The sequence below is a fragment of the Arachis ipaensis genome, chromosome B05 (assembly GCF_000816755.2).
Source record: "Arachis ipaensis cultivar K30076 chromosome B05, Araip1.1, whole genome shotgun sequence".
NCBI lineage: Eukaryota > Viridiplantae > Streptophyta > Magnoliopsida > Fabales > Fabaceae > Arachis > Arachis ipaensis.
The window spans coordinates 118,395,505-118,407,548 of record NC_029789.2 but is presented as its reverse complement, the minus strand read 5'-3'; the positions used below and the strand labels follow the sequence as shown (position 1 = coordinate 118,407,548).

Sequence of the window (12,044 nt, the reverse complement as noted above, 5' to 3'; positions counted from 1 at the left end):
CCGAGATGGCCAACCCCCTAAAACGTGATCAAAGAATCATAAGGTAATCCAAAGATGAACAATGGATTACAACTGAGACCAAAGATGCCTAATACAATAGTAAAAGGTCCTATTTATAATAAACTAGCTACTAGGGTTTACATGAGTAAGTAATTGATGTATAAATCCACTTCCTGGGCCCAAATATGATTCTAGAACTTAAAGTTTGAATCTTTCTTAACAAGCAAGTAACAAACTTCAAATTTTTGAATCAAAACATTAATTGATTATGTTATTTTCGAAAATTTGATATAAAAATAAGAAAAAGATTTTTGAAAAATATTTTTTTTATTTTCGAAAATAACTAAGAATTTTGAAAAAGATTTGATTTTTGAAAAAGATTTTGAAAAAGATAAGATTTTCAAATTGAAAATTTGATTTGACTCATAAGGAACAACTTTGATTTTTAAAAAATTTTTGTAAAAGTCAACTCAATTTTCGAATTTGATAAGAGAAAAAGGGAAAGATTTTTTTTTTAATTTTTGAATTTTTATGATGAGAGAGAAAAACAAGAAAAATGATGCAATGCATGAAATTTTTAGATCAAAACAATGAATGCATGCAAGAATGCTATGAATGTCAAGATGAACACCAAGAACACTATGAATGTCATGATGAACATCAAGAACATATTTTTGAAAAATTTTTAATGCAAAGAAAACATGCAAGACACCAAACTTAGAATTCTTTAATGCTTACGCACTAAGAATTCAAGAATGCATATGATAAACACCATACAACACAAAACAAAAAATCATTAAGATCAGACAAGAAGACTTACCAAGAACAACTTGAAGATCATGAAGAACACTATGAATGCATGAAATTTTCGAAAAAATGCAAGATGCATATGCAAGTGACACCAAACTTATTATATGACTCAAGACTCAAACAAGAAACACAAAAATATTTTTGATTTTTATGATTTTCTAATTTTTTTGGATTTTTTTTTTCAAAAATTATTTGAAAAAGAAAAATAAGGATTCCAAAATTTTTAATATGAATTCCAGGAATCTTATGCTCTAAAGCTCCAATCAAAGGGTCAGGCATGGCTTAATAGCCAGCCAAGCTTTAGCATGTAACTCAGACATGACACGCCTGACATACCCTATCCAGAAAGATTGGGCATGACTCCACTGAGGTGATTAGTTGAAGGCCAATCCCAAAGCAGTTTGGGTATGGCTTTACAGCCAGATAGGATTCAACATGTTACCATGAAACTCTAGAATTCATTCTTAAAAGTTTTGAAGCCATAGAATAATTTATTTTTTGAAAACATTTTTATTTTAAATTTTTTTTTTCGAAGACAAAGGAGAAATTTTTGAAAAATTTTTGAAAACAAAACAAAAAGAAAATTACCTAATCTGAGCAACAGGATGAACCGTCAGTTGTCCATACTCGAACAATCCCCGGCAACGGCGCCAAAAACTTGGTGCACGAAATTGTGATGTCCAGGCTCAAACTATTCCTGGCACGTGAGTAACTTGGTACGCGTAATCGTGATTACACATTCATAATTTGTCACAACTTCGATACAACTAACCAGCAAGGCATTAATCTTTGAGGAACAGCAGAGCTCCACACCTTAATCTATGGAGTGTAGAAACTCTACCGTTAAAAATACATAAGTGAAGGTCCAGGCATGGCCGAGATGGCCAGCCCCCTAAAACGTGATCAAAGGATCATAAGGTAATCCAAAGATGAACAATGGATTACAACTGAGACCAAAGATGCCTAATACAATAGTAAAAGGTCCTATTTATAATAAACTAGCTACTAGGGTTTACATGAGTAAGTAATTGATGTATAAATCCACTTCCTGGGCCCACTTGGTGTGTGTTTGGGCTGAGCTTGAGTGTTGCACGTGTAGAGGTCCTTCTTGGAGTTGAACGCCAGTTTTTGTGCCAGTTTGGGCGTTCAACTCTGGTTTTGGCTCCTTTTCTGGCGCTGGACGCCAGATTTGGGCAGAGATCTGGAGTTGAACGCCAGTTTACATCATCTATTCTTGGCCAAAGTATGGACTATTATATATTGCTGGAAAGCCCTGGATGTCTACTTTCCAATGCAATTGGAAGCGCGCCATTTTGATTTCTGTAGCTCCAGAAAATCCACTTTGAGTGCAGGGAGGTCAGAATCCAACAGCATCAGCAGTCCTTCTTCAACCTCTGAATCTGATTTTTGCTCAAGTCCCTCAATTTCAGCCAGAAAATACCTGAAATCACAGAAAAACACACAAAATCATAGTAAAGTCCAGAAATGTGAATTTAACATAAAAACTAATGAAAACATCCCTAAAAGTAACTAGATCCTACTAAAAACATACTAAAAACAATGTCAAAAAGCGTATAAATTATCCGCTCATCAGTTATCTTTATATATCAGTCAAAATATAGTTTAGATCTCTTAAAGCGTGCAGGCATGAGTCACTCAAAATCGGTTCCAACACCAATACTTTCTTCTCTGAAACTTGTGTCATTTGCCATAAATGATTTTGAAGACCCTACACTCTATCAATCTCTTGTTGGGAGCTTGCAATATGCCACCCTAACGCATTCAAAAATTACTTTCTCTGTTGATAGAGTTAGCCAATTTATGAACTCTCCAAAGCAGCATCACTACAAAGTATTAAAGTGCATTCTTTGCTACCTCTTAGATACCTATTATCATGGTCTGACTTTCTCCAAGTGGTATAATCTTTGTGTTTTGGTTATTGCAGATGTTGATTGGGCAAGTGACATTGAGAATCGTCGCTCTATAAGCGGATATTGTGTATTCCTTGGCAACAATCCTGTGTTTTGGAGCACTAAAAGCAAATTGCTATAAGTTGCTCTTCGACTGAGGCTGAGTTTAGATGCCTTGCTATGCTGAGGCTGAGCTTCTTTGGGTCCAAAAGCTTCTATCTGAATTCGGAATATCCACATCAGTTGCTCCCACGATTTTTTGCGACAACTTTAGTGTTGTCATGCTCGCTGCCAATCCAGTTCTTCATAGTCGAAGCAAACACTTTGAAATTGACCTTCATTTTGTTCAAGATATATCAGCAACTAATGAATAAGGTATTGTCACCTCACTTGAAAAAACTAACGGAATTCTATGCATACAACATGCTCGTCAAAAGTAAGAACGATGTCAGCCTACTGCTTGACTTGTCAAATGTCTTCAACACGTTAAGACAGCATAGGATGAAGCTAAATTTAATATTTTAAAATTTAAATATTTTAAATTTAATATTCTGAAGAAAAAATAAAAAAATTATATAAAGACTAATTTATTATTTTTAAAATTTTATTGATGAAAATATTTTATGTTTAGACTTTTAAGAACTATTTTGACTATAAATAACTTATTTACATGTCAAGTGATATGTGACGTGTTACGTGTTCACTGACCTGACACGTTAACCAATCATCTTGATGCATAGTATTAATCTACTATGTCATCATGTCATGTGGTACTTACCTTATTATCTAACTAATAGAATGATCAATTTCACTTATATTTTATTTTTCAAGAACTAATATGACTAAAAAATTTGAGAACTAATTTAAAAATAAATAATTTTTTAGCGACGAATTTGACTATTAATCCGTTGAAATAACATTGTTAACAAAGTTTGATGATGTATGCACTTTATAGTCCACCGTGGGGTTTGAGTAACTCATCCTGAATATAAGCACGGCCACCGCTAACTGGTTTATTAGTTATTACTACACACACTATTCTTTATAGTTTCATACTACTTTCTCTCTCTACCACAATGGTGACTCTTGAAATTATTGATCTTACTGAAATTATTGATCTTACAGAAGGAGAAGGATCTCCTCCACCATCAATAAGATCTTCAGCAGATGGACCAACAATCCTTAACTTCGCTGCTACTACTACTACTAGTGTATGGCCACCTTCAATTCATATCTATCATCTATGATCCCTCTGCTGATCCTTCTCATCATCATTATCAGGCTTCTAATAATAATAACAACAATAGTAGCAGCTTCTTCTTATTCCAACCCTACATGCATGCTGATCATCATCATCATCATCATCCCGATTGCCTCACTACTGATTAGACTCTTAGAGACCATGAATTTGTCTTTCTTTCTTATTTTTTTTCCTTCACACATTTTAAGCTGTATATGTTATTGAATTTTACTGTGTCATCGTATCACATCAACTATTATAATCAATTTATATATTGACTATTATTTTTGTTTTGAAATTTAATTGACTTATTATATTATGAAAAATAATTTTACAGTGTCGGAGTATCTATTATGAAATTTAATTTTACTATTGCGTTGTTTCGTACATTTTTAATATATTAGTGATTGATTTTTTATGTATATATAATAAATATATTATTAAATATATAAATTGCTTAAATGTTTTTATTTTAATTGTAGTATTAAATACTTATTTGCAACCAAAAATTGTCGTATTAAATACGGAAATATTTGATAACTAAAGAAAATTAGCCAAAAACAGCCATAACTTGCCTTATTTAACATTTATTAATTGTTGCGACAATTAATAAATAATAAATAAGACAAGTTCTAGTTGTATTTTTTGTCTCTCTAACATTACCCTATTAAATAAATAATAGTGAATCGAAAACTTTGCCAAAATTTTTGCGGCCTATCCTCATAAAGATGTGTTATGGTATTGACTACTATTAAAATTAATTAAGTAATAAATAAGCCATGTCACTTTTCTCTCATCAAAGATTCTGACTCGAAAAAAAATTGTTCATACTTGCTGGTTGTTTGGCTTATTAGCTTCCATTTCAAAATTTGGATTTATTTTCTGGATATACAAATTGAATTCAAATTCATTGATCGAGTTATATCAAATTTTCTAAGTAATTATTATAGTGACGGATTATTATTATATTTACATTGTCTAAAGCTATACCTTCATCATTTTGGTATAAATTAAAGNNNNTGAGCATAGGTTATTTCTAATGGGACTAAGCAAGTATGGAAGAGGACGTTGGAGCAAAATAGCTAGGCACTATCTTCATAACAAGACACCGCAACAAGTTCAGAGCTATGCTAATAGATTCTTTAGCCACCTACCACCACCACCATCATCATCAGATCAACACACTTTTACAACTTTAGAAGAAGAAACTCATCCTCATCATCAACATACCCTTCCTCCGGAGATGAGCCAATTAAGAAAACGCTCATGCTTTTTCCGGAGAAGAAAGAGCATAATGAACTCTTTGCTACTAGAGAAACCGATACTCCTATCACCAACCCGCCGCTAATAACTATGAATATGGATTCTTGGTTGGAATAATCCCAACAACAACTACTATTGGTGCAAGCTCTTCTTCTTCCATGAGTGGTAGTGGAAACTATTATGAAGAAATTGATTTGGAGTTGCGTTTGGGTAGTAGTAGTTGAATTATTGCCACCAGCACGCAGTGAGATATTATATTATGGTGTTTGCTACATTACAATGATAAATTTATACGTACCGATACGTTTAAAATATAGACAAATAATAATAAGACATGTGGAATTTATTTTTCATGTCAGCATTTAATTTTTTCTTTTTTAAATATATAGTATATCATCACTTTTACTAAAATACCCTTTTAATTAAATAAAAATAAAAAATATTTATTTATTTAATTTTATAAAAAAACTTAAGCATCCTTCCTTTATTTGATTAGACAAAAATACCCTTTTAAATTAATCAAATTTTAGAATTCAATTAATCCTAATTTTATAATTTCAAATAATTGAAACAACAAAATAAAAATATATTAAAAAACAAAAAATCAAAATTGTTTTTCATATGTGTTAAACATATTAAAAAAATAAAAAACCAAAATTGTTCTTCATCTGGTTCTCGTTCACGCCTCTGAAGATTTCAGTCTTCTTCATCTTATTCTCTCCTCTTCCTATCCTCTCTCTCTGCTACTCGATCTCTTTCATCTGTCTCACTGTGCGTCGCACGCAAGACGCCATCGTTTTGCTGGGATGCCCTAACCAATTACCCAACCCAGCAACCTTAGCTCCACACAACGGCTAAACGCGAACCCACCCCTCCCATGAGCTCCTCCTTCCTCTCTCCGTCATCGATCTCACTCCCTCACCTCCGTTCATCTCCCGCCGCCGTCGCCGAAACGAGCTTCGAAGACACCGTCATTATCGTGCAGCTCTGTTCCACCATCGTGCAGCTACTGTTTCAGCTTTGAAAGCACTGTCGCGCAGCTCGGTTCCATCGTCGCCGGGCTCGCCTCCTTTTTCTGTCGCGCAGCTCTGTTCCATCGTCACCAGCGCTATCTCTGTTCCACCTGTCATCCCTTCGGTCGTGCCCTTGTTCCCCTCTTGCTCAGGATCTGCTCTGCTCTGTTCTAGGGCTTCTAGCTTCTAGGTATTTTTTGTATAACAATTATTGAATAATTGTTGTTAGTTAATTTGTGAACTTGTTATGGGTTGAATAATTTTTGAATAAGTGTTAATTAATCTGTCAATCTTACGGTTTTATATCATATTGGAGTTCATTACAGGTGGTGAATTGTTAGATAAAATTGTGAGTACGTAAGAGGGTCCCTCTTTGCCATATATTTGCTTAATTACCATATATGATATTGGTGATGATGAATATAAATAATTTTGCAGATACATCATGGACGTCTTAGTGAGGCTGAAGTTAGAAGATATTTCCAACAGCTTATTGATGGCATAAATTACTGCCACAGCAAGGGAGTCTATCACAAAGATTTGAAGGTTGGTGGTGTTAAGTTGGTTCAGGAAATTTTTTGCTCATCCTAATCATGATTCCTTCTAAATTTTTTGTTTTCACCTTGTGCAGCCAGAGAATCTTTTACTTGATTCACAAGGCAATATAAAAATTTCATATTTTGGTTTAAGCGCATTACCAGAATAGGTGAGATTGTTATCTAGTAGTTTTCATGTATAACTTCCGTACATGTAGATGAATTGATACCAATGACCTTGGTGAATTTTTTCTTAGGGTGTGAGTCTCCTTTGGACAACTTGTGGCACTCCAAACTATGTAGCTCTCGAGGTAAAACACAGCAGTGCTTGATGTTTGGTTAAATTTCAGTTTCAGTCATGTGCAGATACTAACTATTCTTATGTTGGGTTCTGTTTTTTGAATTTGTGAGCTTAGGTACTCAGTCACAAGGGTTACAATGGTGCTGTGGCTAATGTTTGGTCCTGTGGGGTTATCCTCTATGTCCTATTGGCTGGATACCTTCCCTTTAATGAGCTTGATCTAACCACCTTATACAGTAAGGTATAAATTCAAACTTGCTAAATATATATTTTTCAATTTTGACTAGATTGAACTGTAGTCAAAATATTTGTCTTAAATATTTATTTTGCTCGTAGTGGCATTCATCAGTTAGTATTATCTAGAAATTTAGGATGATAATACATAGTAATTCCTGGTTTTATCTGGATGAACTTCTTAGCAAATATCATTTTTGTATTTTGTTTGGATGTAAATTTGGTTCGATCTGTTTATTCACTTTGTATTGTAGGAGTGCTAGAGCAGCAATTAGTGGGGGCTGGAAACAAATAGTTTTCATCTATATTAGTATTTTCTCCATCATTTGATAGGTGCTAACTGCAGTAGTGTCAGGCTACAAGTTTTTGTAGCTACCTCTTCTCTTCTCAAGCAGAAGCAAGAGTGTTTTTCATCAAATAAGATGTCGGATTTTTAGTAATGCTAATGAAATTTCCTTGGTTTTCTTGTTAACTCTTGCAGATTAATAAAGCATACTTTTCATGCCCTTCTTGGTTTCCTGTAAGGGCAAAATCATTGATATCTAGAATTTTGGACACAAATCTTGAAACGGTGAGTATTGGTTGCAAAGATTAGTTGTAACTGTCTATTACAAAATGAATGTTGTATGACCACAGAGCAGAAATAATTGAGTCTTTGATGTGGTTGATATTTTGATGCTAAGCATCTAAACAAATTGTGATGATGTGTAGTTCACAATCCTATGTGTGATTGTGATTTATAGGACTGTTTTCCTTTAATAGTAAATCCAATTGTAGAAAAGTTTGGAATTTTATTGAAACTTGAAAGCATCTGATAGCCTGCAATTTATGAGCAAGGCCTTGGCAGAGAAGGGGTACTACAAGCAAAAGGGTGTGGTGAGAAAGGTGATTGACAAATATGTTGAAAAAATTGAGATGCTTGAAAGCAAGCATGTGCTGAGAGTCGATCAGGAAGAGCTTGAAACTGTGATTCCACAAGTTGTGGGCCGTGTAAAAATTGTCAATGGTGCATATCGTGGGTCAACTGCGAAAGTTTTGGAAGTGGATACGGATCATTTTTGTGCAAAGGTGCAGATAGAGAGAGGTGCCTATGATGGCAGGGTACTCAAAGCTGTGGAATATGAAGACATTTGTAAAATAGCACAATGAGTTTGATGAGAATAATAACCAAGTGATTCTGTGTTAAGTTGGTTGAATAACATTGTTTGTTCTTATGTATCTGTCTGTAGTTTATCAGTTTTATCTATATGTGAGATCAGTCATGTCGATAATCTTCCCTGTTATAAGATTGAATGCATTCTTGATTGGCAATGGAGAAACTTTTTACTTTTCGGTAGTAAGAAAATTGCGGGGAGATGGTGACTGTAAGCTCCAAACTACAATGTTATACGTGCAATTAAATGATTAATGAACTTCTTGATTTAGAACGTAATGGTTCAATGTTCACAAGGTTGAGATGTTGTTCTTCTGCTTACATGTATATACATTGGATTATTCTTATATCAGTTGCACATATGAAGAAAAAGGTTATGATTATGAATTTATTTTCTTCTGCTTCACATGTATTTTTATGGACCAAATAGCGAGCTTATTATCGACAGTATTTATTTATTTATGTACTTCAAATCGTCTAACAGCTTTTGGATAGAAGTTCAAAACACAACAATAATAAAAGGTTGAGTCCTTACATATCGGACTAAAATCCTCCCTACTTGTAAAGCTCACAAGATCACAACGTTTTCTTAATTTTCAATATATAACAAGGCACCAAAGCCATGATAATGATACATTAAAATAACAAACAGTAATGGCAACTGAACATGCTTCAAATATACAACCAAACTTCTAGGAGGCTACCCAGTTCAATAGAATGAGACGCATGATCAAAAGATGTATCTCAACTCTAGAAGTAGACAATACCCCAAATAGCATGAAAATAACTATAACTATAACCATAACCATCATATGGCAGTTTTTTGCTTTCTCTGAAGATCCACTGATGAGCAACATACTAATTGTATCCAATATGGTCTGCTCTTGGCTTTCCTCTTTTCCCTCTTCATTTTTGTAGGATATCTTGCCGGTGAGTTCCATTCTTTTGCAGCGTCGTTTATCAGAGCTTGAGCTGAAGGCGAATCAGGACCTAGAATGGAGTTAACAGTTGTCAATCCAGAACCATTATTTTGTGGAAGTTTACCATTCTTTCTGCTTGCCAAGTTTTCTTCTAATTTTGGAGAACTTGGGCTGTGGCTGTGAGCAGCCTCACCTAAGAGGCTCTTCAGAGGGGTGTGCTCCTTAGGGGTGCTCCAGTTTGTGACCTTTGCTATTATCTCTTCATTCTTGTTTCTCGCTTGGGACTTATTCATGACCTGAGTTTGAGAGGTAAACCAACAAGCCTGCAAAGTGGAACTCGAATTCTTCCACTTTTTGTCTTCAGATGCAGGTGCTTTATGACTAGCGGCATCCCTAGGTTCTACCAATGTCATGATAGATGGTGCTTCAAACATTTCTGATTTTACAGACGGCTGTTTCTCAGATGTAGCTTTTGAATTGATCAAGTTGGATTTTCCCACTTCTGTTGATGGTGAAGTTTCAATATCGATAATAGCATGTGCATCAGATTGCATTGAGAGAACTGTTAAGTGGATAATGAGTAAATCAATCACACTATCACTCCAAAATATCAATAAACTATATCATAGCCAAAATGTTGTACACCAAGGTAAAACTCATCATCACATCACATAAGGATGAAGGAAAATGACTTACATGGATCCTAACACAGGTATAACAATGGGTCAATATTATTGATGCAAAAGAGACAAGATCTACACAATGTTTTTTTAGATAAAAATAATGTTTCTATGTGACTAAATTATTTTCCTTTACGAAAATAAAGGTGTATATACCTGAAATAGATCTCCAATTGGCTTCCAAACTAAATTGTTTTTCTTGGAGGTTCAAACCTGTTTTGTGGCCTGAAATAGAATGTTCAGATATTAGAAAAAGTATTTTTGAAAATTGCTGAATTTTAGAATAACACCCTTTATCGGTGTTCTTTAAACAAAAAAAAAAGTTTCTCCTGTTTCTGAGTTTTCACTGATTTGTTTGCCTATAAGTGTTGAGTACTTGAAGTTCTTATAAAGCCTAGAAGAATTTATACATTCCCAAGTGATACATGATTCTACAAATAATAACAATAATATATCAAATATAAGATTTGGGATTTTTCTCAAATATTTTAAAGCTTCTGAACAATAGACACCCATATTTCTGTGATAAATAAAAGTGCTCCCTGTTTATGCTCAACTTAAATTCGTATACAGTTATATTTATGGATATCTTTTTCTTTTCTATGGACTATATCACGAATGGCAAACCTTTCTTCAGACCCTTTTTAATATATATATACTTCCTACTAAAATTTCCTTCCCTTTCTCAGGTGAAACAAGAAATGAAGCCAAAGAGCTGAATAATAAGATGCTAAATACAATGGTGAGTAGATACCAGAAATTTCAATAGTGATCATAGAAAAATTTCAGAAACAATTAAATATTTCAATGTAATTGCAGGCTAACAATAATGTGAAGGTTGCAAGAGATAATCAACAATTCTCCACAGAATCATTGGGAACTTCCAACTCATCATCCTCTTGCTCATCTAGCATGTCATCCTTAGAGTTCAACAAAGGAAAAGAAGGGTCGCACCTTGAAACACATCAGTCAAAGAGGAAAAGAAGGGCCGCACCTTGAAACACATCGACTCTCTCCGGCCTTTGCAGTTGCCTAAATCTGTCAATAGCAGAGGCATTGTCACCAATAGGGGTGTGCAAAAAAACTGGTTTCATTGAACTGAATTGAAACTGAACTGAAACCATAGTTTTTATGAAAATCAGTTTATTAAAAACCAGTTTTTATGGTTCAGTTTAGTTTTAAACCAAATTAAAACTGGTTTTATTTAAACGCTAAAATTAGTTTTTACATACTCTTTCTCTCTCTCTCCCTTCACTCTCTCTCTCTCCCCTTCCTCTCTCTCCTCTTTCTCCCATTCTCTCTCTCTTTTCTCTTTCTTCCTTCTCTCTCTCTCTTTTTCTCCCTTCTCTCTTCTTCTTCTCTCTCTCTCTCTCCCTCCTTTTCCTCGCTCTCCCCTTTTTTCTCTCTCTCTCTCCTCTCCCTCATCTCTCTCTCCCCCTTTTTCTTCCTCTCTCTCTCTCTCCTTCTCCTCTTTTTTCCTCTCCTCTCTCTCTCTCCATTTTCTCTCCCTCTCTCTCCCTCTCTTTTCTTTTTCTCCCTTCTCCCTTCTCTCTCTCTCTCCCTTCCCCCTTCTCTCTCTCTCTCCCTCTTTTCCCTCTCTCCCCTTTTGTTTCTCTCTCTCCTCTCCCTCCCTTCTCTCTTCCTCTCTCTCTCTCTTTTTTCCCTTTTTTCTCTTTCTCTCTCCCTTCCCTTATTTCTCTCTCCTCTTCTCTCTCTTTCTTCTCCCTCATCTCTCTCTTTTTCCTCTTTCTTCCCTTCCTTTCTCTATTTTCTCTTTCTCTCTCAACCTTTTCTCACTCTATATCCCTCTTCTCTCTCTCTCCCTCTTTTTTCCAAAACAAGAAAGAGAAGAAGGGAGAGAGAAAAGAGAAAAAAAAGGGAAGAAGGAGAGATAGAAAAAAGACAGAGATGAGGAGGAGAGAATGGAGGGGAGAAAGAGCTCAAAATAAAGAGAGAGGAAGAGAGAGAGGGAGAGAAAGTGAGA

The 12,044-nt window shown here is 34.7% G+C and overlaps 1 protein-coding gene and 1 pseudogene across 3 annotated transcripts in view; one reads left to right on the top strand and one right to left on the bottom strand.

The window, feature by feature from the left end:
• LOC107640947 lies at nucleotides 3,797–8,575 on the top strand (annotated as a pseudogene).
• LOC107640946 overlaps nucleotides 8,977–12,044 on the bottom strand; it is a 4,256-nt gene continuing 1,188 nt past the window's right edge. The window contains exons 2-4 of one of the 3 annotated variants that reach the window (XM_016344451.2): nucleotides 11,015–11,123; nucleotides 10,217–10,285; nucleotides 8,977–9,942 (exon numbers count right to left, since the gene is read on the bottom strand). In XM_016344451.2, the coding sequence (XP_016199937.1) occupies nucleotides 9,269–9,942; nucleotides 10,217–10,285; nucleotides 11,015–11,117 (846 nt within the window). In that variant the 5' untranslated portion in view covers nucleotides 11,118–11,123 and the 3' untranslated portion in view covers nucleotides 8,977–9,268. Of the gene's footprint in view, nucleotides 9,943–10,216; nucleotides 10,286–10,885; nucleotides 11,124–12,044 lie in introns of those variants that run through there. The other 2 variants (XM_021124325.1, XM_021124326.1) reach the window with 2 other exon arrangements.